Source organism: Oncorhynchus mykiss, chromosome 9, assembly GCF_057628025.1.
Source record: "Oncorhynchus mykiss isolate SJ-2025 chromosome 9, ASM5762802v1, whole genome shotgun sequence".
Classification (NCBI taxonomy): domain Eukaryota; kingdom Metazoa; phylum Chordata; class Actinopteri; order Salmoniformes; family Salmonidae; genus Oncorhynchus; species Oncorhynchus mykiss.
This window is the reverse complement of record NC_143030.1, coordinates 44,597,833-44,622,255: the sequence shown is the minus strand read 5'-3', so window position 1 is coordinate 44,622,255 and position 24,423 is coordinate 44,597,833. Positions and strand designations below refer to the sequence as shown.

Sequence of the window (24,423 nt, the reverse complement as noted above, 5' to 3'; positions counted from 1 at the left end):
AGTGGGCGGGGTTAAATCGTAGGGGAGGATCGGGTTAAAGGTGAAAGTTGAACGATTTTCATTTTGTTGTCTTTTGTGCTAAGCAGGAGAGTGGAGCCCGATCAAGCAGCAGCGTCTCTTCCCTCTTCCCCGAATCCTTTTAAAATTCCCTCCCGAACCTCTCCCCTTCTACCCTCCCCCTAAACACACCTCACGGGACTGTTCGGGTAAGGCTGCCCTAACTACTCAATTTTCTTTGGAGTGTGAAGGACAGAGTTAACTGCGCCTGAGTGATTCAGGACCTAGGCCGCAGCATTCAAAATAGCGGATTAATCGTCACATACTAGGCTAGCTTGCTAGCATTGCGCTCATTCTGATTTGATTAGCTACGTTAGCTGCTACTATCCGTTTCTATCTAGCCATTGAGCAGTTTGCACAATATTGATGAAGCTATCCACATTCTACCAAGACTGAGTAGGGACCGTCTTTCATTCATAGGTTCATCAACTTTAGGTTTTAAATCTTTAGGTAACTAGCCAATGTCACTAGGGTTACTAGCTAGAAATGCTGCTAGCAGGCAAGCTAACGTTAGCAAGCTAATTATCATACTAAGTTACATACAGGCAACTGGAACTAACTAACGTCAGTTGGCTTTTTAAATACAATTTTTTCCGTTTGTTATCCAAAAGTAATGAACTTACCATTTTTAGCCATGCTTAATTAAGTAATTTAAGTACAGACTAGTACTAGCTAACTAGTAAGCAAACGTTGGCTTTGATAAATCAGTGTTATGTATTTTCATGGTGTAAATAAATGTAGCTAACTAGTTGCTACGTCTGGTTTCCTCGCTGCATAATCATTAGCTAAACTATATCTGAATCAATACACTGTAATATGAGCAGAGATGGTGAACCTTGGGTGTAATGAATCAAGTTCAACAATGGGATTCACTTATTCGATTAACTTAGTCTTAGGATGCTTTTAAGGTAACAATGCCCTGGTCAGCACTCTCAGTAGCTAGTTTCACTGTTTTTAGCAAAACCAAGATAAGTAAATTTGCTAAATCCTGTAAAATGTACTTGTTATGATTGAAAAGTGGTTTTCTCACCTATCTATTGTAAGATGAATGGACTAACTGCAAGTTGCTCTGGAATCTGTTAAATGGTAAATTACTAAATGTAAAAATGTAAGTCAGTAGTACTGGTTGGTTTCTTGCTTGAATAGATTTTTTTCATCAATTGTTTGCCATCTGTAACTTAACACTTCTGTTTTTTTTCTCTGCTCCCTCTTGTCTTGAAGACCAAATACTACTTCTTGGCGAATATAGACTTCAGACACTACAACAACTATGGACACCGGTGTGATTGAAGGAGGGCTCAATGTCACCCTAACCATTAGACTCCTTATGCACGGAAAGGTGAGTGTGCACAGGAGATGGACGATAAAAGATATGACCATTACACCGTGGTTGTTCCATTCACACACCTCATTCATTACTGTGTAGTCAGCATAAACAGAGCATCGTCATGAACCAGGAAGCCTGGGGAAGCTCCATTGCAAAAATCTGCTAGACGGGCCAGAAGCCGGTGTAAAAGACTCCTCGCAAAACGTCAAACTAATGAAATGCCATGCTTGAGCGGAGCTCCAAAGGTGCGCACCAGATTAGTACCGTAGGAGCAACAGTACATGAGGACTAAAAATATAAACAAAACATTTTAGAACATTTGCAACATGCTGGTTTTCATAGCATTTCTCTGTTATTTCAAGATGAGCTAAAGCTGCAACCAGAGCGGCGAAATGGTCTACAATGGCCACATCAGTATATTTGCTATGGACTTTTCTGAAGTGATATATGGCTGTAATGGCTAGCATGAGGGACAAGAAGAAGCTGGCCACAATGGGGTTAGTTTTGAGAAACGTCAGCTAACCTTGTAAAATAGCTAGTTAAATTCCACTTAAGATTAAGAAGCAAACTACATTTGAATAAAAACGGCATATTATTGAACTAAAAGGTTAGTTGTGTTAGCAGAGTCGCCACCTTATCCAGGGTCAGTGATACATAGACTGTACATGGTTGCTCCATCTATGGGAACAACTGCAATCACGATGGTGTTCTCCGTTTAGCTCTATGACCCCCACAAGTGTCAAAGGACTCGTCTGAAGTCGGTACCGTTGATGTTAGAGGTCGACCGATTATGATTTTTCAACGCCGATACCAATTATTGGAGGACCCCAAAAAAACGATACTGATCGGCCGATTAAAAAAAAAAAAATATATATATATATATATATATATATATATATATGTAACAGTATAACTTTAGACCGTCCCCTCGCCCATACCCGGGCGCGAACCAGGGACCCTCTGCACACATCAACCACTGTTACCCATCGCTCCACAAAAGCCACGGCCCTTGCAGAGCAAGGGGATCTACTACTTCAAGCTCTCAGAGCAAGTGACGTCACCAATTGAAACGCTATTTAGCGTGCACCACCGCTAACTAAGCTAGCTGTTTCACATCCGTTACATATATATATATATATTTATATTTGTAATAATAACAATTGCAACAATACTGAGTGAACACTTATTTTAACCTAATATAATACACCAATAAAATCAATTTAATCTCAAATAAATAATGAAACATGTTCAATTTGGTTTAAATAATGCAAAAACAAAGTGTTGGAGAAGAAAGTAAAAGTGCAATATGTGCCATGTAAAAAAGCTAACATTTAAGTTCCCTGCTCAGAACATATGAAAGCTGGTCGTTCCTTTTAACATGAGTCTTCAATATTCCCAGGTAAGACGTTTTAGGTTGTGGTTATTATAGGACTATTTCTCTCTATACCATTTGTATTTCATATACCTTTGACTATTGGATGTTTTAATAGGTACTTTAGTATTACCAGCCTAATCTCGGGAGTTGGTAGGCTTGAAGTCATAAACAGCGCAATGCTTGAAGCATGGCGAAGAGCTGCTGGCAAATGCAGGAATGTGCCGTTTGAATGAATGCCTGCTGCTGCCTACCACCGCTCAGCCAGGCTGCTCTATCAAATCATAGACTTAATTATAGTATAATAACACACAGAAATATGAGCCTTAGGTCGTTAATATGGTCAAATCCGGAAACTATCATTTCGAAAACAAAACGTTTATTATTTCAGTGAAATACGGAACCGTTCCGTATTTTATCTAATGGGTGGCATCCCTAAGTCTAAATATTGCTGTTACATTGCACAACCTTCAATGTTATGTCATCATTATGTACAATTCTGGCAAATAATTCTGGTCTTTGATTGGAAGAAATGGTCTTCACACAGTTCGCAACGAGCCAAGCGGCCCAAACTGCTGCATATACCCTGACTCTGCTTGCACAGAATGCAAGAGAAGTGACAGTTTCCCTGGTTAAAATAAATTAATGTTAGCAGGCAATATTAAAACTTCTTAGGGCTGCAATCCCGTTAACGGGATGATATGACAACAGCCAGTGAAAGTGCAGGGCGCCAAATTCAAAACAACAGAAATCTCATAATTAAAATTCCTCAAACATACATGTATCTTATACCGTTTTAAAGGTAATCTTGTTGTTAATCCTACCACAGTGTCCGATTACAAATAGGCTTTACAGCGAAAGCACCACAAACGATTATGTTAACCTCTTTGATCTCTAGGGGCGCTATTTCATTTTTGGATAAAAAACGTTCCCGTTTTAAGCGCAATATTTTGTCACGAAAAGATGCTTGACTATGCATATTCTTGACAGTTTTTGAAAGAAAACACTCTGAAGTTTCAGAATCTGCAAAGATATTGTCTGTAAGTGCCCCAGAACTCATTCTACAGGCAAAACCAAGATGATGCGTCAACCAGGAAATGAGCAGAATTTCTGAAGCTCTGTTTTCCATTGTCTCCTTATATGGCTGTGATTGCGCAAGGAATGAGCCTACACTTTCTGTCGTTCCCCCAAGGTGTTAGCAGCATTGTGACGTATTTGTAGGCAAATCATTGGAAGATTGACCCTAAGAGACTACATTTTCCAAGTGTCCGCCTGGTGTCCTGCGTGGAATTCGGTGCGCAATTGCCAGCTGCTTGTACTTTTCCATTTGATTGAGGGAAGAAACCATGCTTCCAGGAACGATATATCATTGAAGAGATATGTGAAAAACACCTTGAGGATTGATTCTAAACGACGTTTGCCATGTTTTCAGTCGATATTATGGAGTTAATTTGGAAAAAAGTTCGCGTTTTGAGGACTGAATTTTCGGGTTTTTTTGGTAGCCAAATGTGATGTATAAAACGGAGCTATTTCTAATACACAAATAATCTTTTTGGAAAAACTGAGCATCTGCTATCTAACAGAGTATCCTCATTGAAAACATCAGAAGTTCTTCAAAGGTAAATGATTTTATTTGAAGGCTTTTATGTTTTTGTTGAAATGTTGTGTGCTGGATGCTAACGCTAATGCTAACGCTAAATGCTACGCTAGCTAGCTACTTTTACACAAATGATTGTTTTCCTATGGTTGAGAAGCATATTTTGAAAATCTGAGATGACAGTGTTGTTTACAAAAGGCTAAGCTTGAGAGATGGCATATTTATTTAATTTCATTTGCATAGTTAACGTTGCGTTATGGTAATGAGCTTGAGTCTGTATTCACGATCCCGGATCCGGGATGGGGAGATCAGAAAGGTTAAGTGACAACCAACTCACAGAAAAACCCAGCCATTTTTCCAGCCAAAGAGTCACAAAAAGCACAAATAGAGATAAAATTAATCACTAACCTTTGATGATCTTCATCAGATGACACTCATAGGACTTCATGTTACACAACACATGTATGTTTTGTTTGATAAAGTTCATATTTATATAAAAAAATCTGAGTTTACATTGGCGCGTTACGTTCACTAGTTCCAAAAACATGCAGTGATTTTGCATAGCCATAACAATTAAACAGAAATACTCATACTCAATACACATGTACTTATAGATGTACCTATCCTTAATGCATCTGCTGTGTCAAATTTTTAAAAAACTTTACGGAAAAAGCAAACCATGCAATAATCTGAGACGGCGCTCAGAAAATAAATAACATTTTCCGCCATGTTGGAGTCAACAGAAATCGGAAATCACATTATAAATATTCCCTTACTTTTGATGATCTTCATCAGAATGCACTCCCAGGAATCCTTGTTCCACAATAAATGCTTGATTTGTTCCAAAATGTCCATTATTTATGTCCAAGTAGCTACTTTTGTTAGCGCGTGTAGTACACAAATCCAAACACTCGTGCAGGTCCATCCGAATGTCGGACGAAAACTTCAAAAGTTATATTACAGGTCGAAGAAACTTGTCATACTAAGTATAGAATCAATCTTTAGGGTGTTGTTATCATAAATCTTCAATAAAGTTCCAACCGGAGAATTCCTTTGTCTGTAGGAAAGCCATGGAACGCAGGTCGCTCTCGTGTGAATTGCGTGTCAACAGCCCTTGGCTCTCTGCCAGACACCTGGCTCATTCAGCTCCCATTCAGCCCCACAACACAGTAGAAGCCTCATTCAAGTTTCTAAAGACGGTTGACATCTAGTGGAAGCCCTAGGAAATGCAACTTCATCCATATCCGACTGAGAGTTCAATAGGGGCTGGGTTGAAAATTGACCAACCTCAGATTTCTCATTTCCTGTTTGGATTTCTTCTCAGGTTTTTGCCTGCCATATGAGTTATGTTATACTCACAGACATAGAAACGTCAGTGTTTTCTATCCAATACTAATAATAATATGCATATATTAGTAACTGGGACTAAGAGCCGGCCGTTTCCTCTGGGCACCTTTCTTCCAAGCTACTTAATACTTCCCCTGCAGCATTAAGAAGTTAACTAAATATGCAGGTTTAAAGTCATATACTTGTGTATTGATTTTAAGAATATATGCAACGCAGGACAAGCTAGATAAACTAGTAATATCATCATCCATGTGTAGTTAACTAGTGATTTATGTTATATATATTTTCAAAGGTTTGGACACCTACTCGTTCAAGGGTTTTTATTTGTACTATTTTCTACATTGTAGAATAATAGTAAAGACAGCAAAACTATGGAAACATGTAGTAATGAAAAAGAGTGTTAGACAAATGAAAATATATTTTACATTTGAGACTCTTCAAAGTAGCCACCCTTTGCTTTGATGACAGTTTTGCACACTCTTTGCATTCTCTCAACCAGCTTCACCTGGAACGCTTTTCCAACAGTCTTGAAGGAGTTCCCACATATGCTGAGCACTTGTTGGCTGCTTTTCCTTCACTCTGCGGTCCAGCTCATCCCAAACCATCTCAATTGGGTTGAGTTCGGCCAGGTCATCTGATGCAGCACTCATCATTCTCCTCCTTGGTCAAATAACCCTTACACAGCCTGTAGGTGTCCTGTTGAACAGCAAATGATAGTCCCACTAAGCGTAAACCAGATGGGATGGCGAATCACTGCAGAATTTTTTTTATTTTGTTATTTTACCTTTATTTAACTAGACAAGTCAGTTAAGAACAAATTCTTATTTTCAATGACGGCCTAGGAACAGTGGGTTAACTGCCTGTTCAGGGGCAGAACGACAGAACAAAGAACAAAGTTCTTGAGATTTTCAACATTGACTGACCTTCATGTCTTAAATGATGGACCGTAGTTTCTTTTTGCTTATTTGATCTGTTCTTACCATAATATGGACTTGGTCTTTTACCAAATAGGGCTATCATCTGTATTCCACCCCTACCTTGTCACAACACAACTGATTGGATCAAACACATTAAGAAGGAAATTCCACAAATTAACTTTTAACAAGGCACACCTGTTAATTGAAATGTATTCCAGGTGACCTCATGAAGCTGATTGAGAGAATGCCTTGGTGACGGCTTTGCTCACTCTTGGCAAAGTCTGGCTACTTTGAAGAATCTCAATTCTAAAATATATATTTAGATTTGTTTTAAAGCTTTTTGGTTACTAGATTATTCCATATGTGCTATTTCATAGTTTTGATGCCTTCATTATTATTCTACAATGTAGGAAATAGTAAAAAATTGAAACCCTAGAATGAGTAGGTGTGTCAACCTTTGACTGTGTGTGTGTGATGCACCAATGATTGCATCATTTAGCTAATACCCAAATATTCTTTGCCAAAAAAAATCAGATACCGAGATAATTATTTTTTTTTTGCGGCCTTTTAAGCATTCTAATACAGTTAAATAGGTAACACACACATGGACGCAGCAGTCTAAGGCACTGCATCTCTTTGCAAGAGGCATCACTACAGTCCCTGGTTTGAATCCAGGCTCTATCACATCCGGCCTAGATTGGGAGTTCCATAGGGCGGTGCACAATTGGCCCAGCGTCGTCCGGGCCATCATTGTAAATAAGAATTTGTTCTTAACTGACTTGCCTAGTTAAATAAAGGTTACATACACCACACTGAACAAAATGTTTTTTTGGTGGCATTTACGTATGTCCCCATTACCAGTAAAACATAATCAAAACCTATTTCTTTCACTTACTGCTGTGCTGTTTCGTTGTTCAATCGTTTCATTCTCAGCCAGGATTTCTATGGAACGCCATTTGGGTCTTTGTGTGTCTTGAATATTACTGCACGTTACATAATTTAAGGCGTTCATAAAAATTGTATGTAGTTATTACACATTGATTACACTATCACTCGTATTTCATATGTCACAACGATTCATCAGCTGCTATGTATGCTATGATGCTGGTAAAGTTGTCTCGCGTACCTACAGTGCTGGTCATTAAAAAAAAGCTTGCTAGCTGATGGATGCAAACAATGTTCTTCCCCAAAAACATAGCAAAACGACAATCGGTTTCAGTAGCTATCATTAGCTAGCTAATTATATTGCTAGGTGTCATCTAAAATAACCCTGATTTATAAGACAGTTATTTGATTAATGGTGGTCGGAAGCTAGCCATAATAAGGATTAGCCACAATAGTGGACTTTCCGGTTAGCCTACAAAATAAGTGTCATTGACAGTGATGCAAATGAATACAAATAGTAGAATTATGCCATAATTGAATAGATAATGCTAAATGAGGTTGAAATGTTATATAAAATCAACAAAAGACAATCATTTGTTGAAATCACACTGGATGCATTATACTTTTGAATTGCATTGGGGCCATAGTTATTTCACTGTACAGCCTTACCTATGGATTGTGGCTCAATGACATGGGGTATCAGTCTACTCAGTGACACCCAGAGAACATTGGCATCGTAGCTCTTATTGCTGGACTCTGAAACAGCTGTGACTTGAGCCACATTTAGTGTATTGAACACTATTCCCAAGAAAAAACAATACTGCGTGGATGTTTTGGGGTCTGATAACTCGTGGGGAGGACGTTGGGGGGCGGGGGGATATATTGGGTATTGAGTAGACTGTTACCCCATTTCATTGATCCCCAATCCTTAGGTAAAGCTGTACAGTGCAATATGAATGTCAATACACACAATAGGCTGACTGACTGGGGAGGGGATTTCACACAGTCACAGTCCCGCGATAAGAGCAACAACGCTAATATTTGCGTAAACTCTTCAGAGTTGTGTTCTGTGGGTGTCACTGGGTAGACTGATACCCCATTTCATTGCTTCACATTCCAATCTTGTTTAACATTATCTCGTCTAAATATGGCGTAATTCCACCAATTGTAACCATTGTATCATTTTCAAAGAGGTACTTTTATTTTGAAGGACAACCGCAAATTCCACTATTGTGCCTAATCCTTATTGTGGCTAGCTTCACAACACATAACACGGTCAGGTCGAGCCTCACTAACCAGATGAAGCTAGCTGGCTGTTTATAACGTTAGCTTTGGGCAACAGGGTTTAAGTAGCTGGTTAGCTATTTATTTTTCATGAACTGAAGTTCAATTTCAGTAGGCGAACAACAAGTGGCTTCCTAGCAAATAATTACTTATAAGGATTCCTAAATCATTGCTAAGAATGTTGAAAATGACTGCCATTTCTACTGGTTATTGTTTTCAGGCTGGTTGTATTGGTGCTAGCTAGGTACCAAGCTAAAGCTATTCGGTCGAACAAATAATGCTTTATTACCGACACAGTATTGTAGGCACATCGTTCGTGGCCGGTGGTTGCTTGTTTGCAGACTTTTTTGTACAGCATTGACAGTGCTACTGATAGTAGTGGTGGCGCTTGGCTTGCATGTGCAAATTCAGCACACACAACATTCTATAATAGAACTGTTATTCGATTTGTCAAATTAAAAGCTTATTTAACGCGTCAAATAGTGTTATTGTCAAATACCCAAACGGCATTCCATAGTAAACTCAGCAAATAAAGAAACGCGTTTATCGTGGAAGGAATGAGCGTTACACAGAGGCCTGTACTCGGGAGCGGGATCGAGGTGGAGGGTCCGTCATGGTCTGGGGCGGTGTGTCACAGCATCATGGGACTGAGCTTGTTGTCATTGCAGGCAATCTCAATGCTGTGCGTTACAGGGACGACATTCTCCTCCATCATATGGTAACCTTCCTGCAGGCTCATCCTGACATGACCCTCCAGCATGACAATGCTACCAGCCATACTGCTCGTTCTGTGCGTGATTTCCTACAAGACAGGAATGTCAGTGTTCTGCCATGGCCAGCGAAGAGCCCGGATCTCAATTCCATTGAGCAGGTCTGGGACTTGTTGGATCGGAGGGTGAGGGCTAGGGTCATTCCCCCCCCCCAGAAATGTCTGGTAACTTGCAGGTGCCTTGATGGAAGAGGGGGGTAAAATCTCACAGAAACAACTGGCAAATCTGGTGCAGTCCATGAGGAGGAGATGCACTGCAGTACTTAATGCAGCTGGCGGCCACACCAGATACTGACTGCTACTTTTGATTTTGACCCCCCCACCCTTTGTTCAGGGACACATTATTCAATTTCTGTTAGCCACAGGTCTGTGGAACTTGTTAAGGTTATGTCTCAGTTGCTGAATCTTATGTTCATACAAATATTTACACATGTTAAGTTTGCCCTACGCAGTTGGCAGTGAGAAGTGAGAAGCTAATAGCAGTGATACTATTACTGTGTAACTCCGGTAGGGCACCATCTGAACAATAGCGCACTTGGTAACGTTAGTGTGTACCGGTGCTCGACCAGTCGCGAAAGCCAACATCACCCACGACAGAGAACGGTTGATTGTCAAGGGCAATGAATCCCATTATCCTGGCATTTTAATGGATTTCGTCTTTGAGTTGTCTCGCTTTAATGTTCTTACTCTTTCAAATGACTGCTCAACTTGTTGACTGCTCGATCCACACAGCAGACATTGTGGGCTAGGTTAGGAATGCTGTGTTGCATGTGTCGTGGCGTCATTACGCCATGTACCTACGTTATATAGGTATGCATGTCAGCAGACATCTATTCCATCCCAGCAATAGCACAATTGATTATCACAGAATTAGATTTGATAAGTTGAGTCAGGTCTGTTTATTGCAGGGCTGGGCCCTGTACACCCAACCGAAAACATGACAAAGCAACAGGCTTCATTCTACTCAAATTAGACAACCCTGAATATTATGTTGCTATTATCTCTCTGTCCTCAAAAGGTTTCCCCCCTTGGGACTGTAACTGGGGAATCTTTTCATAATGTCTCCACAAAATGACCTGCCATATCCAGTAGCCTACAATCTCCCTTTACTGGCAGTTGGAGCTGTAATTTCACCCTCTTTTATGTCTTTATCTACAATTGCATTTGGAGACAGTTAACTAGCTTATGCCATTCTAATTCACTTAGCTAAACACTGTGTAAATTTAGCAAGCTAGCAGCTCAGTTGAGTTAGTCTATAAAGTGGCCTACTGTAGCCAGCTAGCTTAGCTAATAATACATGGTAATATATATATATATATTAGTTTTACATGTATTTGCTTATTGAATATATTCAGCCGCCAAGTGGACGAATGGCGGAAAAGGTCTGTCACCGGAGCACAATCCACTTGAAATTTCAATAAATATAAATCGCAGACAGTCGGCCACACTTGATAGCTTGGAAACGAGCACTAGCGTAGGCAACAACTACCCGGGCGGAAAACGGTGACGCACATAACACACCACCCCTTCTACAGGTGTGTGGGAGGAGGGTTATTTTTTATTTTTTTATTTAACTACGCAAGTCGGTTAAGAACAAATTCTTATTTACAATGACGGCCAAACCCTAACCCGGACGCCGCTGGGCCAATTGTACGCCACCCTATGGGAGTCCCAATTATGGCCGGTTGTGATACAGCCTGCAATCGAACCAGGGTCTAGTGACGCCTCTAGTACTGAGGTGCAGTGCCTTAGACCCGCTGTGCCACTCGGGAGCTTCTTGAAATGTAACGTCCAATCAAAATCTTCAAAAACATCAAATGTTTGCAATAAATCCTCTAGACCTCCAACGGCGGCATGACGACAACGTGTTTTTGGAGGTATGGCAACGCGAGACTAATATAAACCTTACACTGCACACTACATGGATAACTTGCATACAGTAGAAAATACTACTACATGGGGTTCTTTCATTCTTGAGTAAAGCTTTTGTAAAGTGAATATATATAAAAAGATGGATTACTGATTTTAATGTGTTATTGCTTTTCTTGTCTGCAGGAAGTTGGAAGCATTATTGGCAAGGTGAGTGTGCCTTCCTGATGTTTCTCACTGTGTTCTGCTTTTCACTTTTCATTCATGGCTGGGACTGTTGTTTAAACATTGTGCTTTCTGTGCAGAAAGGAGAGTCTGTGAAGAAGATGAGAGAGGAGGTGAGTTGTCCGTCATTGCATTGATTAACGTATTGAAGGAAGTTTGAGAGAAGTGGCCACTTCTAGACATTTTCTACTGATTCCGATGACTCATGCTTGAGGGTTGACAGATTGCAATGTTACAACCAAATTTAGGCCAGCGCTGAATGTGTAAATGCAATTAAATATATTGTCTTAATATTTTAGCATTGTAATGAGAAAACGCATGAATAACATGTCACGTCCACGTGACTGTTTGCCTTGTACAGAGTGGCGCTCGTATCAACATCTCTGAGGGGAACTGCCCAGAGAGGATCATCACCCTGGCAGGCCCCACCACCGCCATTTTTAAAGCCTTTTCCATGATCATCGAGAAGCTGGAGGAGGTTTGACTCCTAACTACAGATTTCAAATAAGCCATAGAACATTTCAATCAGGCTGGAAACCTATTACTAAGAAATTTAAATGTTTTTCACGCACCCATGAACAATACACCATAGCATAGTAAAGATCATGAGAAAAAAATCTAAGTCCAAGCCTTTGGACCGAAGCCATCCTCAGCAGTGTATCTTGTTTTTCCGTTCGATTCCCTACAGGACATCAGCAGCTCGATGACTAACAGCACGGCCACCAGCCAACCGCCAGTCACCCTGCGCATCGTTGTGCCTGCCAGCCAGTGTGGCTCCCTCATCGGCAAGGGCGGCTGCAAGATCAAAGAGATCAGAGAGGTACGTACAGTACACCCACACAAGTACGTTATTATGCTAAATAGAAATGATCACCCACGGTCTCTAGATGAACTGTGCCACCAGATATTCTAAAGAGAACTCTGAACACTTAATGTTGACCCTCCCTCCTTCCTGTCTCTCTCTCCAGTCGACAGGAGCTCAGGTACAGGTGGCAGGGGACATGCTGCCTAACTCCACAGAGCGTGCCATCACCATTGCAGGGACCCCCCAGTCCATCATCGAGTGTGTCAAGCAGATCTGTGTTGTCATGCTCGAGGTAGTAGTATGGGAACCATTGCGCACTACCCCCTTTTTGTCTCTGCTTTTTTTCTATTTCATCCGAGATGTTGCTTAGGTTCCTGATTTTATTTTTTTTATTATTTTTATATCATTGTCCTACATTTTGAAGTGTGTTCAAAATAACTACCGCTTATGTACATTTTCCAGTTCCTAATGGTTGATTTTGTTTCTCTCCTCAGTCTCCGCCTAAGGGTGTAACCATCCCTTACAGGCCCAAACCCTCAGGCTCTCCTGTCATATTTGCGGGAGGTCAGGTAAATAAACCAACCTTATTCATCTGTAATTAATCAACTAATTAGTCTGTAATTCATATGTCAGTTTTCCCTTTTCCCTTTTTAAAATGATAGCATTGTCAGTTGTTTAAGGGAAGTTGAATAACACTGTATTTTTAAGTCTGTTTCTACATTTCAGTAGTGTGTTATTCTGCACTGTGCAGACGTCAGCACCATTGCCAAATGGCCTCCAGAGTTTCTATGTTAAGGGAGAGAAATCCCCTCCAGTAGTTGTAGAGTAGCTGAGCTGTCAGATGGGTTGAGTACTAGCTGGAGGGTGCATATTTTTTTATTTAACCTTTTATTTAACGAGGCAAGTCAGTTATTTAACTAGGCAGGTCAGTAACCTTTCAGTTTCCGGCCCAATGCTCTAACCACTAGGCTATATGCGTCACCCATATGTCCATATCCTTGTTGTGTATGGTGTTGTCTGAATTACCCCATAGCGTTCTCATCCCAGACATCCAAGGACTTGGCTGCGTTTAGACAGTAGCCCAATTCTGATCTTTTTTTCCCCACATCTTTGTCAGAGCCGATCTGATTGGTCAAAAGACCAATTAGTGCCCAAAAGATCAGAATTGGGCTGCCTGTCTAAACGCAGCCATGGGTCTCCAGGATACTAACAGTCTGTGAGTGTGCTTTTCGTGCCCATTTCCCACGCACCCTCCTAAGTGCTTTTCTCTCATTGCAGGCATACGCTGTCCAAGGACAGCACGCCATTCCACAGCCTGACGTAAGTGAAGGTCATTCTGTAAGTGAGCCCATATATCTACACATCAACCCTCCTGGGTAGTCATGGCACCCACCCTCTCTTAAATGCTGTACCTTCTCCACCCCCCCCCCCCCCTTCAACCACTCTAGTTCCATTTTTAAGTTTCAATCAGTAAATGCACTGCAGTGATGCATCGCTAAGGCCTTCTGGTACTTTTAAATGTTTAGGTTGTTGCCATGTGTATCGTTTAATTTATTTTGCAGCCTTGATTATGTTTGGGAGAATTTCTGAAATTAGGCTTTGTCAAATTTGTTTGTGGTGCTAGCCTTAACTGTCAAATCAATCTATTGTTTTGTGTTGAGGTGCACCGTTTTTTTTGGGACTGCACATTTTGGAGTTTTGCCTTGAAGAAGGGCTGCACAGTATTTCACCCTTTGTATCGGTTGATAATTGCCTAAAGAAATATATCAGTATCGGATGATTTCATAGCCAGTATTTTGTCCATATATTTCAGTGTTAAGTCTGAGCCACTAATAATTTATCGGTGTTGGACAGAATTTTTATGTGCATCCCTAATGGTATGGCTATATACAGTTGAAGTTGGAAGTTTACATACACCTTAGCCAAATATTTTTAAACTCCGTTTTTCACAATTCCTGACATTTAATCCTAGTAAAAAATGTATTTAAAGTTTATTTTTAAGAATGTGAAATGTCAGAATAATAGTAGAGTGATTTTATTTCAGCTTTTATTTATTTCATCACATTCCCAGTGGGTCAGAAGTTTACATACACTCAATTAGTATTTGGTAGCAATGTCTCAGGTAGCCTTCCACAAGCTTCCCACACACTTTTTCAGTTCTGCCCACAAATGTTCTATAGGATTGAGGTCAGGGCTTTGTGATGGCCACTCCAATACCTTGACTTTGTTGTCCTTAAGCTATTTTGCCACAACTTTGGAAGTATGCATTTGGAAGACCCATTAGCGACCAAGCTTTAACTTCCTGACTGATGTCTTGAGATGTTGCTTCAATATATCCACATAATTTTCCTGCCTCATGATGCCATCTATTTTGGGAAGTGCATCAGTCCCTCCTGTAGCAAAGCACCCCCACAACATGCTGCTGCCACCCCCGTGCTTCACGGTTGAAATGGTTTTCTTCGGCTTGCAAGCCTCCCCCTTTTCCTCCAAACATAACAATGGTCATTACGACCAAACAGTTCTATTTTTGTTTCATCAGACCAGAGGACATTCCTCCAAAAAGTACAATCTTTGTCCCCATGTGCAGTTGCAAACCGTAGTCTGGCTTTTTATGGCGGTTTTGGCACAGTGGCTTCTTCCTTGCTGAGCGGCCTTTCAGGTTATGCCGATATAGGACTCGTTTTACTGTGGATATAGATACTTTTGTACCTGTTTCCTCCAGCGTCTTCAAGGTCCTTTGCTGTTGTTCTGGGATTAATTTGCACTTTTCGCACCAAAGTACGTTCATCTCCAGGAGACAGAACGCGTCTCCTTCCTGAGCGGTATGCCAGCTGCGTGGTCCCATGGTGTTTATACTTGCCTTCTCTTGTTTGTACAGATGAATGTGGTACCTTCAGGTGTTTGGAAATTGCTCCCAAGAATGAACCAGACTTGTGGAGGTCTAAAAAAAAAAGTTCTGAGGTCTCGGCTGATTTCTTTTGATTTTCCCATGATGTCAAGCAAAGAGGCACTGAGTTTGAGGGTAGGCCTTGAAATACATTCACAGGTGCCCCTCTAATTGACTCAAATTATGTAAATTAGCCTATCAGAAGCTTCTAAAGCCATGACATAATTTGCTGGAATTTTCCAGGCTGTTTAAAGGCACAGTCAACTTGGTGTACGTAAACTTCTGACCCACTGGAATTGTGATACAGTGAAATAATCTGTCTGTAAACAATTGTTGGAAAAATTACTTGTCATGCACAAAGTAGATGTCCTGACCGACTTGCCAAAACTATAGTTTGTGTACAAGTGCCTTTTGAACGAGGTATGGTAGTAGGTGCCAGGTGCACCAGTTTGTCAAGAAGTACAACGCTGTTTTTGACGCTCAACAGTTTCCCGTTTTGCATCAAGAATGGTCAATCACCCAATGGACACCCAGCATTGGAGTCATGGGCCAGCATCCTTGTGAAACGCTTTCGACACCTTGTAGAGCCATGTCCCGATGAATTGTGGCTGTTCTGAGGACAATATTACGAATGTGTTCCTAATGTTTGGTATAGTGTGTGTATGTACCAGTCAAAAGTTTGGACACCTACTCGTTCAAAGGTTTTTCTTTATTTGAATTATTTTCTACATTGTAGAATAATAGTGTAGACCTCAACTATGAAATAACACATGGAATCATGTAGTAACCAAAAAAGTGTTAAACCAATCAGTTTTATATTTGACATTCTTCAAAGTAGCCTTTGCCTTGATGACAGCTTTGCACACTCGTGGCATTTGCTCAACCAGCTTCATGAGGTCGTCACATGGAATACATTTCAATGACCAGGTGTGCCTTGTTATAAGTTAATTTGTGGAATTTCTTTCTTTCCTTAATGCGTTTGAGCCAATCAGTTGTGTTGTGACAAGGTAGGGGTGGTATACAGAAGATAGCCCTACTTGGTAAAAGACCAAGTCCATATTATGGCAAGAACAGCTCAAATAAGCAAAGAGAAATGACAGTCCATCATTACTTTAAGACATGAAGGTCAGTCAATGCGGAAAATTTGAAGAACTTTTAAAGTTTCTTCAAGTGCAGTCACAAAAACTATCAATTGCAGCCCAAATAAATGCTTCACAGAGTCCAAGTAACAGACACATCTCATCATCAACTGTTCAGAGGAGACTGTGTGAATCAGACCTTTATGTTCTAATTGCTGCAAAGAAACCACTACTAAAGGATACCAATAATAAGAATAGACTTGCTTGGGCCAAGAAACAAGCGCAATGGACATTAGATCTGTGGAAATCTGTCCTTTTGGTCTAATGAGTCCAAATTTGAGTTTAAAAAAAGTATTAGTATTTACCTGCCCTGTCTTTGAGAAATGCAGAGTAGGTACTCTCTGCATGGAGGTGTGATGTTGTGGGTGTGCTTTACTAGTGACACTTTCCGTGATTTTATTTAGAATTCAAGGCACACTTAACCAGCATGGCTACCACAGCATTCTGCAGTGCTATGCCATCCAATCTGGTTGGCGCTTGGGACTATCATTTGTTTTTCAACAGGACAGTGACCCAACACACCCCCAGCCTGTGTAAGGACTATTTTTTTTTTTTTAATTTTACCCCTTTTTCTCCCCAATTTTCGTAGTATCCAATTGTTGTAGTAGCTACTATCTTGTCTCATCGCTACAACTCCCATACGGGCTCGGGAGAGACGAAGGTTGAAAGTCATGCGTCCTCCGATACACAACCAACCAAGTCGCTGCTTCTTTAACACAGCGCACATCCAACCCGGAAGCCAGCCGCACCAATGCGCCGGAGGAAACACCGTGCACCTGGCCACCTTGGCTAGCGTACACTGCGCCCAGCCCGCCACAGGAGTCGCTGGTGCGCGATGAGACAAGGACACCCCTACCGACCAAGCCCTCCCTAACCCGGGCGACGCTAGGCCAATTGTGCGTCGCCCCACGGACCTCCCGGTCGCGGCCGGTTACGACAGAGCCTGGGCGAACCCAGGACTCTGATGGCACAGCTGGCGCTGCAGTACAGCGCCCTTAACCACTGCGCCACCCGGGAGGCCCCTTGTAAGGACTATTTGACCAAGAAGTGATTTAGTGCTGCATCAGATGACCTGGCCTCCACAATCAGCTGACCTCAACCCAATTTTAGATGGTTTGGGATGAGTTGGACTGCAGAGTGAAGGAAAAGCAGCCAACTAGTGCCCGCATATGTGGGAACCTCTTCAAAACGGTTTGAAAAGCATTCCTCATGAAGCTGGTTGAGAGGATTGCCAAGACTGCAAAATTGTCATCGAGGCAAAGGGTGGCTACTTTGAATCTCAAATATAAAATATTTTGATTTGTTTAACACTTTTTCATTACATGATTCCATGTGTTATTTCATAGTTTTGATGTCTTCACTATTATTCCCAATGTAAAAAAAAATAAGGAAATCCCTTGAATGAGTAGGTGGTTCCAAACTTTTGACGTGTGTGTTTTTTAAGCAATAAGGCCAGAGGGGGTGTTGTTGGCCAATATGCCACAACTAAGGGCTGTTCTTAGTTGCAAGGCGGGGTGCCTGGAAATAGCCATTAGCTGTGGGATATTGGCCATATACCACAAACCCCCGAGGTGCCTTATTGCTATTATAAACTGTCTACCAACGTAATTTAAAGCAGTAAAAATAAATATTTTGTCATACCCATGGGATACGTCTGATATACCATGGCTGTCAGCCATTCAGCATTCTGGGCTCGAACCACCCAGTTTATAAATATATATTACAGACACAAATATATGGACACCACTTCAAATAAGTGGGTTCTGCTAGTTCAGCCACACCCGTTGCTGACAGGTGTATAAAATCGAGCATACAGCCATTCAATCGCCTTAGACCAACATTGGCAGTAGTATGGCCTTACTGAAGAACTCAGTGACTTTCAACCCTGGCACCGTCATTGGATGCCACCTGTTAAGCTCTCCGCCATTGGACTCTGAAGCAGTGGAAACACATTTTCTTGAGTGAGGAATCACGCTTCCTGATCTGACAATCCAACGGACAAATCTGGGATTGGCGGATGCCAGGAGAACGCTAGCTGCCCCTATGCGTAGTGCCAGCTGTAAAGTTTGGTGGATGATGAATAATGGTCTGGGGCTGTTTTTCATGGTTTGGGCTAGGCCCCTTAGTTCCAGTGAAGGGAAATTTTAACACATTTGAGTGAGGTTTTGTTCTCGCCTGAGTAGCCTCGTTTCATTGCCAAAAATAAAATTAAACCATCCAGTGTTCAGCGAAATAACAACCCAACGTCAAATACAGGTAGCCTAGTCAAATAATTAACATCCAATCACATTAACTTTTACTCTCTCGCGGGAAACCTTCACTCTTGCGCAGACATTTAGATACGAAATATGACAATTTGAGAAATAAACCACAGGAGTTTTTTGATCAAGAATAAAGATGACTTTCGAGTAGTAAGACTTAGAAAAGCAATAGATACCATTAATAAGAAGGGGCTAGACGCATCTTATATGGTCAGCTACCGAGTGCCTAGGACAGGCAAGCCCATACGATTGTGGAAGACTTGCTGATACAGCTGGGGGAAAGGCCAAAACTATACAGACAATGCCTTCATCAAACATCACTGTTTCACGACGCATCAGTGACATGGCAGGAGATGTTTTGAAACAATTTCTGCTTCGCATACAAGCCAGTGAATTATATGCGTTACAGCTGGATGAGTCAACAGACGTGGCGGGCCTGGCACAGTTCCTGGTATATGTCCGTTACGTTTATGGGGGGTCAATTAAGGAAGACATCCTCTTCTGGAAACCAGGACAACGTGAGAGGATATTTTTAAAGTGCTGGACAGCTTTGTGACAGCAAATGGACTTTTGTGGTGAAGATGTGTTGGTATCTGTACTGATGGCGCAAAAGCCATGACAGGGAGACATAGTGGAGTGGTAACGCGCGTGCAAGCAGTTGCTCCCGACGCCACTTAGATACTCTGCAGCATCCACCGAGAGGCTCTTGCTGCCAAGGGAATGACTGACCGCTTATGCAATGATATGGGCAGCGACCATTTAACGCTTTTATAACATACAGAAGAAGTGCGCTGGTTATCAAGTATTGACACTTTTTTTTAAAACAAATTGAGACAAGTTTAGTTTTCTTTTACTGACAATTTTCACTTGTCTGACCTTGCATGATGAATAGTTTCTCACACGACTGGCCTATCTGGGTGTTTTTTTTTTCCCTCGCCTGAATGATCTGAATCTAGGATTACAGAGACTCTCAACTATATTCAATGTGCGGGACAAAATTGAGGCTATGATTAAGGAGTTGTAGCTCTTCCCTGTCATCATTAACAAGGACAACACACCGGTCTTTCCATCATTTGTATTTTTTTGTTGTGTGCAAATGAACTGAAGCTTACGGACAATGTCAAATGTGATATAGCGAAGCACCGGAGTGAGCTGGGTGCGCATGTACAGTGCCTTGCGAAAGTATTCGGCCCCCTTGAACTTTGCGACCTTTTGGCACATTTCAGGCTTCAAACATAAATATATAAAACTGTATTTTTTTGTGAAGAATCAACAACAAGTGGGACACCATCATGAAGTGGAACGACATTTATTGGATATTTCAAACTTTTTTAACAAATCAAAAACTGAAAAATTGTGCGTGCAAAATTATTCAGCCCCTTTACTTTCAGTGCAGCAAACTCTCTCCAGAAGTTCAGTGAGGATCTCTGAATGATCCAATGTTGACCTAAATGACTAATGATGATAAATACAATCCACCTGTGTGTAATCAAGTCTCCGTATAAATGCACCTGCACTGTGATAGTCTCAGAGGTCCGTTAAAAGCGCAGAGAGCATCATGAAGAACAAGGAACACACCAGGCAGGTCCGAGATACTGTTGTGAAGAAGTTTAAAGCCGGATTTGGATACAAAAAGATTTCCCAAGCTTTAAACATCCCAAGGAGCACTGTGCAAGCGATAATATTGAAATGGAAGGAGTATCAGACCACTGCAAATCTACCAAGACCTGGCCGTCCCTCTAAACTTTCAGCTCATACAAGGAGAAGACTGATCAGAGATGCAGCCAAGAGGCCCATGATCACTCTGGATGAACTGCAGAGATCTACAGCTGAGGTGGGAGACTCTGTCCATAGGACAACAATCAGTCGTATATTGCACAAATCTGGCCTTTATGGAAGAGTGGCAAGAAGAAAGCCATTTCTTAAAGATATCCGTAAAAAGTGTCGGTTAAAGTTTGCCACAAGCCACCTGGGAGACACACCAAACGTGGAAGAAGGTGCTCTGGTCAGATGAAACCAAAATTGAACTTTTTGGCAACAATGCAAAACGTTATGTTTGGCGTAAAAGCAACACACCATCCCCACTGTCAAACATGGTGGTGGCAGCATCATGGTTTGGGCCTGCTTTTCTTCAGCAGGGACAGGGAAGATGGTTAAAATTGATGGGAAGATGGATGGAGCCAAATACAGGACCAGTCTGGAAGAAAACCTGATGGAGTCTGCAAAAGACCTGAGACTGGGACGGAGATTTGTCTTCCAACAAGACAATGATCCAAAACATAAAGCAAAATCTACAATGGAATGGTTCAAAAATAAACATATCCAGGTGTTAGAATGGCCAAGTCAAAGTCCAGACCTGAATCCAATCGAGAATCTGTGGAAAGAACTGAAAACTGCTGTTCACAAATGCTCTCCATCCAACCTCACTGAGCTCGAGCTGTTTTGCAAGGAGGAATGGGAAAAAATGTCAGTCTCTCGATGTGCAAAACTGATAGACATACCCCAAGCGACTTACAGCTGTAATCGCAGCAAAAGGTGGCGCTACAAAGTATTAACTTAAGGGGGCTGAATAATTTTGCACGCCCAATTTTTCAGTTTTTGATTTGTTAAAAAAGTTTGAAATATCCAATAAATGTCGTTCCACTTCATGATTGTGTCCCACTTGTTGTTGATTCTTCACAAAAAAATAGTTTTATATCTTTGTTTGAAGCCTGAAATGTGGCAAAAGGTCGCAAAGTTCAAGGGGGCCGAATACTTTCGCAAGGCACTGTAGCTATGTAAAAGTGGATTCTCGGCCCTCACTAGCATGAAAACTAAATACAGGCACATACTTTGTGTGGAAAATTATTTAAGACTGAGACTCTCTCCAATACAACCCAACATTGCAGTTATGTGCATCCTTTCAAGCACACCCTTCTCATTAACCAATGAGTTATTCACAATTTTTTATGAACAAATCAGGTTTTATATGTAAGATGGCTAAATAAAGAGCAAAATGATTTATTATTATTTGTGCCCTGGTCTTATGGAGCTCTTTGTCACAACCCGGATTGTGGAAAGTGACAAACTCACACCCATTCTTATGTTTAATAAGTGTATCGTTGTGTGTGTGTGTGTGGGGGGGGGGCTTACAATGATGGCAAAAAAACATTTGAGAGTGCGCTGACCCTGGTGCTAGAGGGGGTACGCAGCTGGAGGTTGAATGTTTTGAAAGGGGTACTGGCCTATAAAAAGTTAGGGAACTACTTATCTAGTAGAAAGCCTTCCCAGAAGAGTGGAGGCTGTTATAGCAGCAAAGGGGGGACCAACTCTATATTAATGCCCATGATTTTGGAATGAGATGTTTGACGAGCAGGTGTCCACATACTTTTGGTCATGTAGTGTATACGTGTGTTAATGCAGAACATAACCCTGTGTATCTCCTGGCTTTATAGTTCCTGTCTTTCTCCTTTCATCAACCCTTCTCTCTCTCTTCCTCTCCATCTCTCCCTCCATGTATCCACCTCGCTCTCCACAGCTTACTAAACTCCACCAGCTGGCCATGCAGCAGAGCCCTTTCCCCATCGCTCCCAACAACCAGGGTTTCCAGGGTAGGTCAACAGAGGAGGAAAAGAGACCGGAAGCATTTTATTGATTTTTGTTGCATTCTCTGCAACATTTTTGTCTTTGTCGGCACTGACTTGTGTTTTCTCTCTTTAGCTGGGATGGATGCTTCTGCACAAACTGGTTCCCATGAGCTGACCATTCCAAATGATGTAAGTGTCCCCGTCCACTCTGGAATTCTCTTCCCTACTTGTTCTCGATACTTCAGCCCAAGATTGATGTAAATCTTTCAGGAATTTCTTTAGTGTTAGTTGTAGCATACTTGTCTTATCCGGGTTTTTAGTTTAAAAAACATTTCACTCCTGAGAAGAGTGGTTGAAATGTCTTGTATTCTGAAACTTTCTCTCTTGCCTTCCTTGGCCTAAGTTGATTGGCTGCATCATTGGCCGTCAGGGGGCTAAGATCAATGAGATCCGCCAGATGTCCGGGGCTCAGATCAAGATTGCCAACCCAGTGGAGGGCTCTTCTGACAGGCAGGTGACCATCACCGGCTCCCCTGCCAGCATCAGCCTGGCTGAGTACCTGATCAACGCCAGGTGAGGGACAACACGCTGGAACTGCTGATATGCCAAGTCATGGTTCAGAATAAGAGGACCAATATGACTAGGAAATCAAAGCGGCTTGCATTTAAGGCTAGTTTTTGAATCTCCTCTTGTTTTTTTATGTTTCTGTAGGCTGTCATCTGAAGCTACTGGACTGGCAGCCAACTGACATGGAGAATCTTCATCAGCACCTGACGAAACCCCCCTACTTTTTACCGAGAGGTCCCTCAATAAAGTTAATGCAAAAACCAATCCTTTGGTTAAACACCTACCTACTCAGCTGTAATTACATCAAGGTATTTTATTTATTTATTATGTTAAATTCCCTTTGCATATAGTTTTTTAAAGATATTTTTTTGGTGTATTTATATTTTGACCTTGGTAGCCGGGGAAGAAACATTTTGGAAAAATCTGAAAAGGAATATGTTTTTTTTAATGTCAGATTTTTCTTAGAAAATGTTTTAAAAAATGAAGAAAAAAAAGACCCAATAATAACAAGCTGTTGTGGACTGTTCCTTCCCTGTATTTGATGATTTATATTTATTGTTTATTTAATACACACCAGTCCTCCTGTTAGAATTCACTGATATTTACCATTCTTTAAAGCTGAACTTCCTAAATGAGGCATTGTGGGTAATGGGTATACGTGGGGTGTAAATGATGTACTCTTAAGATGTAACGAAAGACAAGATCAGGAACTAATTGAAACGTCTCTGAAGTGGGACTATGAGGAGTGTTTTTAACTGAATTCTGTCACCTCTTTTATTTGCTGTATAATTATTTTGTCATTCCTGTTTTCATCCGTTTTAAATGTTTTCCTTATTCAGGACATTTGAGTGTTGTTGTTGTGTACTGGATTCTGATAGGGTGGGTGGGGCGTGGTAACCCGGAGACAACGGGCCAGAGGGATGAATTTCTTTTCTCTGAAATGATTAAGATAGAAGATAAACATTGATAACGTTGGAATATTTGTTTTGAATAGAGAAAATATTTTTTTTAACTGCAGGGGTGGGAGGGTGCTGCAAGGGGTAAAACAAAACAATTATTGCGTGTCTTTATAGGATAAGACTTGAGGTATTCATTTAAAATAACTTGAAGGAAGATTCTAAAATGAACACTAGTTTCCTGCTATCTCCTTTGCCTGGATCAGATTTTATTTTTTATTATTCTTTGCAGGATGAAGAAACTCACGTTTTTGTGCACGTTTTCAAACTATTGTAGATTCGGGTGCAAACTGAATTGTTGAAGAACTTCAATACATAAATAAAAAGATGTGAAATGCTAAAACTACCCCTGGATGTAACCTGTCATTTTTTTTTTATTTACATCTTTCCTGGGGTAAAAATATGAGGAACTTTCCTACTACTAATGTAGAAACCAAATGTGATTTAAAACAACTGCCTGAGCCCACTGAATGAAATGGAACAAAGCATTTTGTACTGCACATTTCAGTTTGGTTTCCTTTTTCACTTTACTTCACTTGTCATACAGGGGCCTCACCTAAGTTCTGTAAGAAGTTTACATGTTCACAATATAA

General features: G+C 41.1%; 1 protein-coding gene across 4 annotated transcripts; it reads left to right on the top strand.

Annotated features, from left to right (window-relative positions):
* Positions 1–24,176, top strand: LOC110532044 (poly(rC)-binding protein 2). Of its 4 annotated transcripts, none has more exons than XM_021615638.3 (13): positions 1–206; positions 1,279–1,396; positions 11,611–11,634; positions 11,730–11,762; positions 12,011–12,127; positions 12,338–12,469; positions 12,618–12,749; positions 12,949–13,023; positions 13,733–13,792; positions 22,259–22,331; positions 22,441–22,496; positions 22,711–22,880; positions 23,019–24,176. In XM_021615638.3, exons 2-13 carry the CDS (start codon positions 1,328–1,330, stop codon positions 23,053–23,055), a joined length of 978 nt encoding a protein of 325 aa, XP_021471313.1. In that variant the 5' UTR covers positions 1–206; positions 1,279–1,327; the 3' UTR covers positions 23,056–24,176. The 4 variants fall into 4 exon arrangements, with proteins under 4 accessions (XP_021471313.1, XP_021471316.1, XP_021471314.1 ...); XM_021615641.3 differs by having other exon boundaries at positions 3–206; positions 12,618–12,746; positions 13,733–13,774; XM_021615639.3 differs by having other exon boundaries at positions 3–206; positions 12,618–12,746.
* The last annotated feature ends 247 nt before the right edge of the window (positions 24,177–24,423 follow it).